The sequence below is a fragment of the Panthera leo genome, chromosome F2, assembly GCF_018350215.1.
Source record: "Panthera leo isolate Ple1 chromosome F2, P.leo_Ple1_pat1.1, whole genome shotgun sequence".
NCBI lineage: Eukaryota > Metazoa > Chordata > Mammalia > Carnivora > Felidae > Panthera > Panthera leo.
The window spans coordinates 79,235,429-79,249,777 of NC_056695.1; the positions used below are offsets into that span (position 1 = coordinate 79,235,429).

The following is a 14,349-nucleotide window of genomic DNA, read 5'->3' on the forward strand; positions in this document are numbered from 1 at the left end:
GCCGTCTGTCAGCCTGAAGACCAGCAGTGAGAAAAGGCGCCCGGCTGAGCCATCTGGGGCAGCCAAGCCCAGCTGAGCCACAGGCTGCAAGCAGTAATAAATGGTTGTTGTTTTAAGCCTGCACATTTGGGGGTGATTTGTTACACGTCGCTAGCTAGCTGATACAGAAGGTCGAAAGAAGCAGTATGTAACGCGATAGCTACAAGCACAGACTCTGAGGTCAGACTGCCCGGGCATAACTCCTGGCGTGGCCGCTCTTTAGCTGCGTGACCTTGGGCAAACTGCGTAACCTCTCTGGTCTACCACGTCAGCTTAAAATGGGAATACACGAAAGTATCCATCCGATAGGGTTGCTGACAGGATGCAACTCGCTGAGATGGAGTGTCAGGAACCAGAACCCCATGGAGAAATCACGAATGATCACTCCGTTGTTGGGCGAGAGAAGGGAGGTTAACCTTGCCCCGGGAAGCTCTGGTCGGCATGACTAAAACAAGCCGCCGAGAGATCTTCTGTCTCTTTTGTTTGTTTCAACACTGATGCCACATCTGCCTTTGTCACTGTGTGACCTCGGGCAAGTCACTGGATCTCTCTGAGCCTCAACATAACAGGGCTAATCTTTGACCCCACCTAGTTCACAGGGTTACAAAGGTGGTAGAGAACAGGAACCCCCCCACCCCCCGCCCAGGGACAAGCAATACCTATGGAGTGCCGGTACTCTAGGCACAGCGATGGAAAAGCCTTCCATCTCCGCAGTTCTCCCTTTCACTGGTGCAGGGTGGACAAGGACGCACGCCACCGTTGTCCACTCTATCCCCAAGGCAGACACGACTAATCCATCGCAGAGGGCACTCTTCCCACTGGGGCTGCTTCTCAGCTCGGTGTTCCAGTGACCAAGCCAACCGGCAGGACCAGAGGGACCCGGCGAAACTTCCCATCCCCGGAGCTAGACCAGGGCCCAGGGGCTCCCCTTCCCAGGCCTGGCTCCACGGTGTTCAAAAGGTCAAGGGCCCCAGGTCCACAACTGCACCCACGGAGTCCCTTGGACCAGCTGTGTCCGAGATGACGGTGGATTTTTTGCACCTGGGGACACCAGCCTTCCGACGCGGCACGACCGGGTCCCGGCCACACAAAGATTGCTAAGAAAATGTTCTGAGATGGCGAGGACCTCAAAAACGTCTTCCCCACTGCCGAGAGCTGCCGAAGCCGCGGTGGCACCAGGAGACCCACACCCTCCTGTGTGGTTGGTGGGAACACTACCCGCCATCACCGGTGCCCTCGCGCCCTCTGGCCTGGGAATCCCACCGTCACCCAAAACCCTTAGGGAAGAACCCAACCCAAGCTACACACGCACACAGATGTTCACGAAAGCGCTGCCTAGAGTTGGCGAAAAATGAAAATAAAAAAAGGTACGTTAAATTGCCATGAATAGAGGAGTCAAGAGATGACAAGACATTCTGTTACTGGAGTTAGAGCCGTGAAAACAAATCTCCCTTAAGACGGCAGAAACACAAGGCAGTGCTGGACGCAAACTTAGAAACAAAAGGGCTCTGAACTGCTAGGCGTCCCCTACAGACACTATGGGTGCCTACCAACACCTAGCTCCGCTCCTTCCTCACCATCAGAACCCCAGTTAGGTCTGCGAAACAGCACGCCTCATTTTCCAAGCTCCCTCGCAGCTAGGGTTGGTCATGAGACACAGTCCTGGCCGTGGGTGGGCCATCCGGAAAAGCTCTTCAGATAGGAGCAAGCCCAGCTGGCACACGCCTTTCTCTTTTGTTCCTCTGCTTCTCGCTGCCAGGAGGATGCCGGAGGTGATGCCGGTGCTGATGCAGCCATCTTGGAGCCATGAGGCACCGGCTTTAGGCCAAAAGCCACACTAAGATGGCAGAAGAGAATGACAGCAGGAGCCAGAGTCTCTGAAGGCATCCTGGAGTGCCTGCAAGCCCACCTGCTCATCCCAGACTCCAAAACAGAGAGACAGGAAACTGCTTTTGGTCAAGGCACCACCGAAAGGGTTTTCAGCTACAGGCAGCTGAACATAATTTCTAACACACTCATTCTGATGAAGTGATAAAAACAGTACACAAATGTGGGCAAAATGATGAGCATGTGAACAGGAAAAGCTAAAGTCATTTTCAGATACGACCACAGAACCACAGGGGAGTTGTGGGGGCTTTTCTCCCCTCTTTATAAAATGTTCTCTGCCATTGCATTCTCTGCTCAGTGATGTGAGCACACACCAGCATTCACTCTGCCAGTGCCTGGGTCCCTCTGGCCTGAGCACTGTCCCTAACAGGTGACAGACCCATTCTGCCAACCGCCAGTGTTCCCCAGCGCTCTGGGTTTATCTCCCAGAAATGGCGCTCACGCTGGGAGGCCCCTCATGACAACCAGACCCGGCAGGGACATCTCCCCAGTCGCTCCCAGCATCCCGGGGCCTGGCCCTTTCCTGGGGCCCAGACAAGATACGTGGCTCGAAGCCCAGGCCAGCCCTGTACCACCAGCACCCGTTTTCACACTTACTCCAAGAGACACAAAGGCCCCAACACCACCTGGCAGACCATGGAGCCCAGAGCTGTCTCCATTCCCAGGGCCTCAGGGCAGGGCTGGAGCCGAGGCCACGCTCCCCCAACACAGCATGCTCGGGGTGTCTGCTTAAGGGGTGGAAGCCGAGGGTCCACCTGGGGTCCTCCCAGCACCAGTGAGCTTACCCTGCCCACCTGCGTGGCCCCCCCCCGAGACCCCCTAAAGTGGCCCCCCCGAGGCCCCCCAAAGTGGCTCCCCCCGAGACCCCCTAAAGTGGTCCCCCCGAGGCCCCCCAAAGTGGCTCCCCCCGAGACCCTCTAAAGTGGCCCCCCCAAGACCCCCTAAAGTGGCCCCCCCAAGACCCCCTGAAGTGGCTCCCCTCGAGACCCTCTAAAGTGGCTACCCCCGAGGCCCCCTAAAGTGCCCCCCCCGATACCCCCCAAAGTGGCCCTCCCGAGGCCCCCTAAATTGGCCCCCGAGGCCCCCTAAATTGGCCCCCCGAGACCCCCTAAAATGGTCCCCCCGAGACTCCCTAAAGTGGCCCCCCGGAGACCTCCCCAAGTGGCTCACCTGAACCCTCTGTAAGCAGGCTCACCTCAGCCCCACCTGAGCTCCCCTGCCCATCCACATCCTGACGCGGATGTCACCTCCCCTGAGAAACCCCACCACTGGGCTGCCTCTCCCGGCGTGGCCCCCACCTGGCGTGGCCCCCACCTGCCGTGGCCCAGAAGGTGGCTTATTCTCCAGTTCCGCGGAAGCGCTTCAGGGAAGAGAAGTCACCAGGCCAGGGGCCATTCTGCACTTCAGGGGACACGTGGCGATGTCTGGGGACGTTTTTGTGTGTCACAACTCAGGGGGTGCCGCTGGCAACAAGTCAGTGGAGGGCAGGGATGCTGCCCAACGTCCTGCCGTGCACAGGATGACCCCCACTGCGCAGACGCATCCCACCCCGAAGTCAGGGGTGGGCCCTGGGGAGACCGCTGCCCTAGCCCGAGGTCACCGGGGAGGATTAGAACCCAGCGCACCCCAGGCCCCGGGCCGGGGCCCTCCGCGCGGTCCCTCCACGCGGTCCCGTGCTCTCTGCTGCGCTCACACCAGCATCCTCGCTGTGGCTCGGAAGAAATCACGGTCTCTTGCCCGCAGAGGTGGGAACCCTGCCGGCAGGCACCACACAAGCCCCCAACCAAGGCCCCGAGTCGCCGGGCAGAGTCACCTCACCGAGCTCCTCCTGGGCTCCAAGCGGCGGGCGGGGGCAGCCGCGGTGGAGGTGCGTGGGCACGAACGGTGGCGGGGGCCCGGGGCGTGAGTGCACAGCCCAGACCGCCTCCGGGGGTGGACGGCCCCCCAGGCTCTGCCCCTCATCCCCGGAAGACCGCAGCCACCCCTGAAACCCACAGCGTCCCAGCTACGTGCCCGCTCCGCACCCCCAGGGAACGGTCGACAGGACCCGGAGACACACATCACACGCTCACGCTCCCGGCCCCTGACCCTCTGGCTGACAGTCAGTCAACAAACGCCTTCTCTGCATCTTGCGCCCAGGCTGGGTGGAGGGAACAGCGCGTGCGAGGTCTCCGGTGGGAACTGCCAGGTAAGCGGTAGTCCGGGCCGTGTGTGAGGGAGGTAGAGGGAGGAAGGGAAGCAGAGAGAGGAGGGGCCCCAGGATAGGAGGCCGGGGGGGGAGGGTCGGGCAGCGCCAGGGGTGCAGTGGCCACGTATATGAACCCCCGTGGCCCTCGGCCCGGGCAAAGGCCTCATGATGCTTGCTGGGAGGCCTGTCACCTTCCCCAACGGGGTGCCCCCCACACACCCGGCACAGCCGGTGAAGCCAAAGGCCGTGTCGCAGATGGGTGTCCCTTCCTGCCAGGCACCCAACTAACTCACATGGGTCTGTCACCAGTAGTGGGTTGGGGACCAACGTCACACATTGAAGCCGCAGGAGCGGGAAGGTCCCCATTTGGCACGACGGGCCCCTAACCTGCCATCTCCCATTATAACCAACAGCTCGAGTTCCAAAGGGGCCTCCTCCATCGGGCACGCGCCCGGGGCCCCAAGGCACAACCACGCGGGAAGATGGCCCCCTGAAGCAGCCAGCCCGAAGTCCTCCTGCCTCCGGGGGCCAGAGGTGGCACTTGGTGTCTAGGGGGCCTGCCCTGAGCACTGTCCGGGGAGCCCGAGCCCAGCCCTGCCCTGGGGCCTCCGGTGCAGGGGATGCTGTGGCACAGACACAAAACTAGGGCACCGGGTGAGAGGCGCCCCAGGACAGCGAGGTACAGCAGGCCGGGGGCACAGCCACGCATCCCCGGCCCAGGCGGGGAAAGGACAGCGGGGGAGGGGCAGGGCACAGCTGGACCAGGGAAGCCGGCACGAACTGTGACCCGGGCAGGCACTGGACCGGCTGGGGCTTTGGCCCGAGGCTCTGCCTCTGGCCCTACGGGGAACGGGATGCTGGGGGGCCTGGCAGGGTGTCACCTTCACAAAGGGGGTCATGGTGGCAGGCATCCCCGAAGCCGCATCTTCTCGGCGGGAACCGTCTGGGGAAATCGAGCACCTGGGCTTGTACGCGGTGGCCCCAAAAGACCCGGGCCCGGCATCCCGCCCTGAGAGCCTCCTTCTGCAGCTGGCGGGAGCCCCTCACGAGGGTCCGGGCCACAGGCCCCACAAGTCGCAGTGCAGACCAGACGACCCTCAAGAGGGCGGGCGGTGTAGCGGCACGTGACCAGTCCCCCACGTCGCACACAGGAGTCCGGCGTCCGCCTGACCATCATCATCACAACCAAAAGCCCCAGGTGCCTCCGAAGACGCCTTTCACAGACGTGCGCTCAATGTTCACGGCCACACACGCAAAGCTCTAGGTCCCCATCTCACAGACAAGGAAGCGAGGCTGGTGGGTCACAGCTGGGATTGGGCGTCCGGGACAGACAGACACGGGGCAGTCCTGCCTGGGGCTACAGGCCCCCGGGCTCCGCCTGTTCCCCGAGCCCCTCTGTGCCGAGTCCGAGGAGGCACGTGGCTTCCCCTGGACGGGAAGGCCGAGGCCACGGGCAGGGCTCAGATCTACCTCCCCCACTCCCTGGACACCTGGCCCAGCATCCCCCGCCGCACCAAAGCTGTCCCCGTCGCGACCACCGCACCATGGCCACAGGGCCGCCTCCTCTAGTCTGACCCCACGCTTCACCCGGGGCCACCCACTGGCTCCTTCTAAGGCTGGGCACGTGATGAGGGTGAGGACCGGGCAGGGCTCGCCCACCCCACTCAGCTAGCACCCCTGCGAGTGGCTGTTCCCCAGGCAGGTTTTGTCATTGCTCAAGGCCTGGCTGACCCCAAAAGCCCAGGCGGGAGCAGGTGGGGTGGGGATGCGGCCACGGCCAGGATGCACCCGCCAGGGAACCCCCAGCACCGACAGCTGCTCACAGTGCCCTGACCCGCGGGCCCAACACACTCCTGGCCACTCCTGAATTTCCTCCCCTTCCCCTGCCACTGCGAATTCTTCTGTCAACCATCCCCTCTTCTCTGGGTCCACAGCACACGATCCCACTCTTTTCCTCAGAGATCCACGTCAGGGACTGTACTTGGGTTCACACCAACGCAAGACAGAGAAACCGCTGCTCAGGAGCAGACGAAAGAAGTCTGCGTGAACTAGAAGCTCGAGACACGTCAGCGCAGGGAGGGGCTGCCCAGAAAAGCTGGCTTACCAAGCCGGGGGGGCATGAACAGAAGCACAGCACCTAGACGAGGGGAGGGGGTATTCTGCACTCAGAGAGCACACACGCAGACCGAAATTGCTCGGAGAAGAACCAGGCTTAGGGAGGTACGACTGGAAGAAACTCGGGGGCCTAGGACTATCTCCAATTTCCTAAAGTCGGTTACAGGACAGGGGCAAGCCGAGCTCCGCTCACTCCTTCCTTTGGAGAACCGCAAGCTACAGCTTGGGCTCCCTTAGCTATTGTACAGGCAGAGATCCCAGAGTCGGGATGGGCGGGAAAAGGAGCCCTCAAACGAAATCCCTTGGTGAAATGAACCCCAGAACCCCCTTCCCCAAGGCTGGCAGGGAGGCGGACGCTCCACTGGGGGAGGAGACCCTCACTGGAATGCTCATATCCCAGAATTCCTCTGCCCGCGGGACTCCCTTAACGGCGCAGACTGCCTGCCCCTCCTTTGCCAGCCCGCCTGGGTCCTTGCCGCCAAATTCCTGGGGCTCTGCTGAGTCCAGGACACTTGTTTCCCACGGTGTTTTCCTGGTGCTCCGGCAAGGCTGGTGTAAACCAAGAGTAGCATTGCTCCGTGCCCTAACTCACAGGGGCAGGCCCCCTGGGCTGGCGGCCTGCCCGTCCTGGCTCCAGGGCCAGCCGCACCCTGGACTCCCCAAGCACACCCCCCTACGGCGGTGGCACCACACATCCAGGTGCTGAGTCCCTCCCTCTTCTCTTCTGCACCTGAGCCCCCCACCCCCCCCCCCCCGTCTCCAACTTCTAAATGCAGACCTTCTGTCCCCTCTTTAGGTGACCACCACAGAGACTGGCCACCCCTTTGAAAGAATGACCCCCCCAACACACACACCGCTTTTCCACATGGTGGCCCCACCAGATCAGAACCTCACACAATACCTACATCGTGCATATAAACACACCCTACCACCTTGCATGCGAGGGAATGAGCTCCCTGTCAGTAGGGGCATTCAAGAAGCTGACCAGCGGAGGGAGGTTCTGGGGTGCCGGTAACAACGTTTCTTGATTTGAGTGGGGCCTACAAGGGTGTGGTTTGGTCACAGGAACCACTGAACGATATACTTCTGCTTACACGCGCTTTTCCGTGTGAACGTCGTACTTCGGTCAACATTTCTAAAAAGCAAAAGTGCCTGGGATTGGCCGACCGCTTTTCAGGAAGGTGATGTGGCTGGGACACCTCGGGTCCCCCCACATCGGGGCATCAGCACTTACTGAGAGGCTACCCGGGGCCCTGGGCACTCCCGCCCAGCACAGGGACGGAGACGGGTACAACCCCAGCGCTGGAGGAGTGAACACGGTACATGGAGGGCTGAGTGACCGTTCAGAGGAGTCAACGAGCGAACGAGTGAGAGGGGGAGTGAGTGGCTGTAGAGAAGGCTGGTTGCAATCACGCACGGATACACAACACAAACAAACAGGTGCCTGGAGCACCCTGGGAGGGAGCGCAAAGGGATGGGGGGCGGTGCGAACGCAAGACGCCTGGGGGACCCGGGGATGGACCGGCGACTGGAGGCGTGGACACAGGTGCGCGTGGAGGCCAGATGCACAGAGGGCCGCTTCGCCTCCTGCTGCTGCTCTGACCCTCCTGGACTTGGCTAGTGAGGTGACCCGGGAAAGAGGAGGCAGCGGCGACGGGTGTCGGGACGGTGGATGCCGTCTGATACCTGCCCCCGCCTCAGAGCACCAGGCTAGGTGTCCCCATGCCCTTCAGGAAAGCTATCTCTCTCACGTCACCCAGGGTCAGAAGGAACCTCACTTCTCGGCTTCCTCCACGACACCCACAGGCAGTGTTTACTGGAGGGCCGATGCTACCTCGAGCGCCGCGGGGTCCAGGCGGGGCCCGGGGAGGAGGAGCCAGCCACGCACTCCCGCCCGCCTCCTGCACACCGCCAGCGGCCACACCGGAAAGTAGCAGGGAGACGCCTCCTGTCCAGGCCCCGCACGCTGGGTGAGCCGGCCCTTCACCTGACCCTCGCTAAGCAGGTCTCCTGAACAGCGGAGTGAAAGGGAGAAGCAGAAGACGTGGATGGAATGTTCCACAGGCCCATCCTCGGCTCCTGGGACAAAGCCACAGTTGGAGCTCGCAGCCCTCGGCCTCCGCGTGGGCTGCCTCATCATGCCTCGGTTTCCCCATCCATCAGGTGGGGTGATGCTCCCACCGGTCTTGTGGGAGAAGCGAGCGCAGTTGTGTGAAAGCACCACGCTCCCTCCGGCACCAGCCTGCTGGGTCCCCCCGGGCCTGTTTCCACCCTGTGATCCTTCACAAGATGCCCGCGGGGGCGGGATGGACAGACAGTCTGCCTGGGGCGGGACAGATGATATCAACCTCGCTGGCACCAAGGGAGGCACAGGGGGCAGGGGCACAGCTCAGGGAGGCCGTGAGTGGCCGAGGGGAAGGCCAAGCCTCCCTGGAGGGTGAGAACCTGCCAGAAGGATGCAAAGGGCCAACCGAGGAACGCACCCCCGGGGCCGTCTGCACCCGCGGCACTGAACGGGTTAAGGGAGTTTCGCTGTCCCTGTGCCTCACACTGAAGCTCAACCAACCGTTTGGGTTTCCAGCTCCGCCTCGCCCCCCCTCAAGGCCAGGCCTTATCTTGTCATCTAGACTGTCCCCAGAGTCTCAGAGGCAACGCAGACCAGGCAGGGGCAGGCGCACAGCAAGAGTGTAAACTGTGTATTGAAAACTACACCCAAGAGTGCCAGAAAAACACAGAAAACGCTTTCCACTTTGTGAAAACTCCACTCAGGCTCTGTGCGTGAATGAGGAAGGGGAGATGCCCCTCGGCGCTCCGCCTCCAAGCCGGCAGGGGGCCTGGAGCAAGGAACGCACAGGGGCCCCAAAACTCTCAGGGTGTGCCCCACCCCCAGCCAGCAGACCGTGGCTCCCAGGCCTGTCACCTCAGCTCCCGGGGCAGCCACCCCGGCTTCAGAGGAGCCCAAAGGGCCCAGAGAGACACCGCCCCTCCAAACTGCAGCCAAAACAGAAAACCTGTGTCTCCTTCCCTCCCTCCTTCCCCTACACAGACCAGTTTTTAAATGGGCCTCCTGGACCCCGCAGAGGAGATCTGAATTCTAAGCACTGTTTCTTCCTCTCTGATGATCCTAGAGGTGGTGACAACTTAGATCACAGACGTCAGATTCAAAACAGAAGGGTCCAGGAGATGCCCCCTCTGCTGTCAGACCGGCACTGACTGTGGGGCGCAGTGCCTCCTACAGGAAGCCTACAGACCTGCTGGGAGAGTGGGGGTTCCTTAGGCCTCTGCCCCAAGCAGGAAATTCAAGTGAGGCCCTGGCCCTGCCAGGCAGAGGCTTCCCACCATCCTGCTAAGCAGCCGAGCACAACGGGACATGGATACAGGGCTCCCACCTTCCACACGGGCCTCTCGGAAGTCAACACCGCCCCATCCCGCAGGCAGCTTCAGATGGCAGGTGGCGCAAACATCAAAAAAGAGAGAGGAAGGAACCGCACCCGGAAGCGGTGGAGGGCGGCATTGGGCGTGCCCTTCCGGGCCCGCTGGACCTGTGCTGCCCTCCTCTGTCCGCGGTGCCCGGGCCCGAGTCCCCCGCCCCGAGGGCTGGGCGAGGTTCACGGCCCAGCCCCTCACAACCTGTCATGGGGCCACGGACCCAATGCAAAATGGTAACCGCATTGCTTTTAAAATCCACCTCACGGAAGGAGCTAGTAACTGAACCCGAGAAGCGCCGTTCGCCTACGGACCACGAGCGCCACGAGGTTCCCGCCCGCCTCGTGGGCTGGAGCTCAAAGTTGAAGTCCGCTCGAGAAATCGCTCAAGGTTAGATTAAAAATAAGAACACCCGTGAAGATTCACCTGACCCATTAATATCACCGTCCAATAGGAGACGGTTTTTCAGAGGGCCCGGCTCGGGGCTGCTTTTTGTTCTAGGCCTAGGAGGACCTTAATTTGCATTTATATTAAAAAAAGAAGAAGAAGAAGAAAACAAACAGAATTAACTAGAAAGGTGCTTTGTTTCCTGTAAATTTGAGCTCTTGGGCTAAACAGCTTCCCAGGGCAGACAGCACGGGCTCAGCCCGTGTCAAACACCGTGAATTCACACCTACAGAGTGAGTGCTTTGCGCTATGCTGAGGTAGCCGCAGGCAGCTGGGCGCCTGCCCGCCCTCAGGTCCAACCGGGCAGATCAGTCCTGTGTCAGGCTCCTCCTGCAGGTGGGGAAACTGAGGTCGGGAGAAGAGACACGACCCCGCTGTGGTCTGCCAGGATGGCCAGACTCGAGATGCAAGGCAGATCGCTGGGCTCCAAGTTCAGCGTCAGGGCGGCTGAGTTAGGGCAACGTTTTCTTCCTTGTCCTTGCGTCTGTGCCCCAACCTTCCTTTCCAGAAACTGGGGTTGAAAACTCGACGAAAGAAGTGAGGAAAACCAACAGCCAGCAGGTGCCCCCCTGGTCCTGGACAGACTGGAGGCCCACCCGTGTGCCGGGCCAAAGAACACCCTCGGTCTGGCCACACGTTCCTTGGCGTGTTTCTCCTTAGAATGTGCTCGGAGCTACCCGCCAGGGTCAACAAACACGCCTTGATGAGAACTTTACCAGCCTCTTTCTATTTTCAGGTAAATGGGAGCATCTCAGGGTTTGATTTTAACTCCAACCCGCTCCGCGAGGCTGGAGCTCAGCTCTCGCGACCAGATGGGTTTCAGGTGCGCGTTTCGCTCCTGGGCGCGGTGTGCTAGCAGATTTCACCTGCCAGGGGCTAGATCATCGGAGGCATGCTGAGGGGATGACGGGTTCCCCTCCCCGCCCAGAGCAGTCAGTTCTCAGAGGCCCATTTCTTGTTCTCGGGCTCTCCAGCAAACAGGCCCCCGTACCCCAGGACCGGCACCATGTGTGTCTGTGACCGCCACAGCTCATGCTGGAAGTTTAACGACAAAGATGACGGTAATGACCGCCTGGCCCTTCCAGGCACTGGAGGCACAGTGGGGTGTGGGGAAGGAAGGACTTTCCTGTGTTTTGGCCGCCGGGCCAAGCGGGAGCAAAGCTAGTTACGTAGACAACAGAAGAGCATTTTCCTCCCAAAGACATGAAAACCTGCACCAATGAATTAAACATTTCAAACAAGATGACTCTCTACAAAGTCTTCTCAACCAAGAAGCAGAGACAGGCCGTCCTGTGCTGGTACATCCTGTTGCATATGGCACTGAGAAATCCTGCTTTTTCAGCATACAGAGCTTTCCAGACAAAGAAAAATACCAAGGGGGAAATTAGAGGAGGAGGTCCGGAGGAGTCAGGGTGGACGGAGGAGACAAGGGTGGGCAGGAGGGGACCTCTTCTCACGGCGAGGGGGCACAGGGGGCTGGGCAGACACAGAAAAGAGGCCACCCGAGCCAACACAGCGGCCCTGACAGGTCCAAGGAGATGGCTGGGCAGAGGCAGGGTGCCGCGCGGGGACAAGTTGCAAACCACAGAGACACCACCCTACCTACTGCCGTGTCTGCTGGGTTGAAGCGACCCGCTCCGGTTCCCAAGGGTCTCCAAGTGCCACGTGATCTCAGCCAGGGCCCTGCCCTGGGCACCCACTAGGGACTTTGCTCTCTGGCTAGCACCATTGGGAGAGGGACCCACAGGAGTCCCCAGGATGTACCCATTGGACTCTCTTCCCCAGACCAGGGCTGAACCTCCCCAGTTTCTGGGGACTCCGCAGACCTGCCTCACCCACTATCACAGCCGGTGGGGGCGGGGGGCCGGAGGACAGGTCCTGGCCCTGCCCCCCACCCTCCACTGCCCTCTTAGAGCACTTCACCCGGTTGCCACCCCCACCCCAATCACCAGAGAGCAAACTCTCTCTCTCCTCCGGGTACCTGGCACGACCGGGCTCCAGAATTCGAGGAGGAGCCCCGAGGGAGGAAAGCTGGACTCCGGGCTCAGAGAAGGCTGGAGGCTGGCGAGGGTCCCCCGCCGCCCGAGTCCCTCTCCGCGCGGCGGAGCCAGGCCAGCCGTCTCCGAGTCCCGGAGAGGTAGTAAGTGTAAGGCTTGGAACCCCGCGCAGCCCAGCCCGCGCCGGGGCGGTGGGTGGGTGGGTGTCTGCTACGGGATTATTCTTAGCGCTCCACTCTCTTCGCAAAAGTGGCGCCTCCGCCCTCCCGGCTCCGGCACGCTCGCTCGGGGCTCGCACGCCCGGCCCAGACGGCGGCGCGGAGCGGAGCCCCGGGTGGGGTCCACGAGGGGCGAGGCGCGGAGGCGCAGGAGAGGCGGGGGCTCCCGAGAGAGGAGGGGGCGCGGCGGGAGGGGCCCCGGCGACGAGGCTGCGTTTAACCCTCGGCGCCCCGCACCCAGCCCTGCGCCGCGCGCTCAGCCGCCTCCCCGGACTCCTCCCGGGGCGCGGGGAGCCCGGCGGCGGCGCGCCCGGCCCTTACCTATGGTGGTGATGACCGTGATGGCAAAGTAGAAGGAGCCGGCGAATTTCCACTGGACGCCGGCGCGGTGCGGCTCCGACTGCAGGATCACCAGCTCCAGCTGCCGGTAGTCCTCGGCGCTGATGTTGTACTTCCCCTTGATCCGGATCTCCTCGGCTTTGAGTTTCTCCTCCTCGCGCATCTCGTGGTCCGACTCGAGGGCGTCGAAGACGGCGGCGCCCACCAGCAGGTAGGTGAAGGTGCAGACGATGAGGGACAGAGTCCGCACGTTCTGCCTCTTCATGGCCGCCAGCAAGGAGCCGGCGCGGGGGGCATGTCCCGCAGGCTCGCAGCCGCGCGCGTCCCACTGCAGCGCCCGGCGGCCGCCGCCGCCTCCTCCGCCGCCGCCGCCGCCTCCAAGTTGTAAGCGGCGGCGGCAGCAGCAGCAGCAGCAGCAGCAGCGGCGGGGAGGCGGGGGGCGGGGAGGCTGGGGGGGCCCCCCTCCGCCGGGGCCGCCACAGCCGCCGCCACCGCGAGGCGGCTGGCGGGGCAGGGGCGGCGCGGGCCCGGGCTCGGGCGAGAAGGCGGACAGGCACAGGAGGCTGCTCGAGCGCCGGGGCCAGGCGTCCGGGAGCCCCGACACCCTGCGCCAGACCCGGCCGAAGCAGCCCGCCCCACTGCGCAGGGCCATGCACGGCGGCCCCGCTGGGCACCGCGCGGGCCGCGCTGCCCTCCGCGCCCCGCCCCCCGCTCCCGCCGGAAAAGCAGGGGCGGGAGCCGGAGCGCGGCTGGAGGGCGGCCGCCGGAGCCCGCGCCCCTCCGGGTCCGGCTCCCGGGCGGCGGCGCCCGGCTAGGAGCCCGCAGGTCTGCGCGCGCGCCTCGCGGGACCTCCTTCCCCTTCAGCCCTCTTCGCCCCCCCCCCCGGGGGGGGGGTGGTGGTGGAAAAGTTTGCGAAGTGGCGGCGTCTCCGGAGTCCCCAGCAGGCGGGGAGGGGGCCGAGCAGGTGCAGCGGGCGGGGCGGCCGGATGCCCGAAGGTCCGAGCGCCCCGCGCCCACCCGGGCGCGCAGGGACGCGGCGGGGTCCCCGCCGGGCGTCGGCCGGTCGGCGAAGTTTGCTCGGCTCAGCCCCCGAGGCGCGGGAGCGGGGCGCGGCCCCAGGGCGGCAGGGCCCGCGGCGGAGCGGCCTCGGGGGCGGCCCGGGGACGGCGCGGCGGCGGTCGGCCAGCCCGCTCCTCCGGGGGCGGCGGACGCGGCGGCGGCGGCGGCGGCGGCGGGAGGGGTCCCGCGGGCCTCGCGGAGCTGCGGGATGGGCGCGGGCGCATGAGCCGCGCCGGGGTCGGGGCCCTCCGGCGTCCGGGCGTCCGGGGAGGCGGCCGCGGCGCTGGTCTGCCAGGGGCGCTGCGTGCGTGCGCGCCGGAGGGAGCCGAGTGTGTGTGCGTGTGTCTGTGCGTATGTGTGCCCGTGTGTGTGCCCGTGTGTATGTGTGTGTGTGTGTGTGTGTGTGCGCGCGCGCGCGTGGCACCTCGCTCCGGCGGGAGGGCCGTGGGGGGCGGGGGCCGGGCTACGCCGAGGCCAGGCCTCCCTCCCTTCCTCTCTCCCTCCCTCCCGCAGCCTCCCGGGCGCGCCACCTCCCGCCTGGTCCCCAGCCAGCTGGCGAGGCGGCCTCGGCGGCTCCCGCTGCAGACCGAGCGCGGCGCACGGCGCACGCGGAGGGAGCCAGGGAGGGGCGGCC

The 14,349-nt window shown here is 63.7% G+C and overlaps 1 protein-coding gene across 1 annotated transcript in view; it reads right to left on the reverse strand.

Moving 5' to 3' along the window:
- Positions 1-12,921, reverse strand: part of KCNK9 (potassium two pore domain channel subfamily K member 9) — a 77,937-nt gene extending 65,016 nt beyond the window's left edge. Inside the window, exon 1 of the mRNA XM_042923594.1 lies at positions 12,639-12,921. Coding sequence (XP_042779528.1) covers positions 12,639-12,921 — 283 coding nt within the window. The remainder of the gene's footprint in view (positions 1-12,638) is intronic.
- Positions 12,922-14,349: the final 1,428 nt, after the last annotated feature.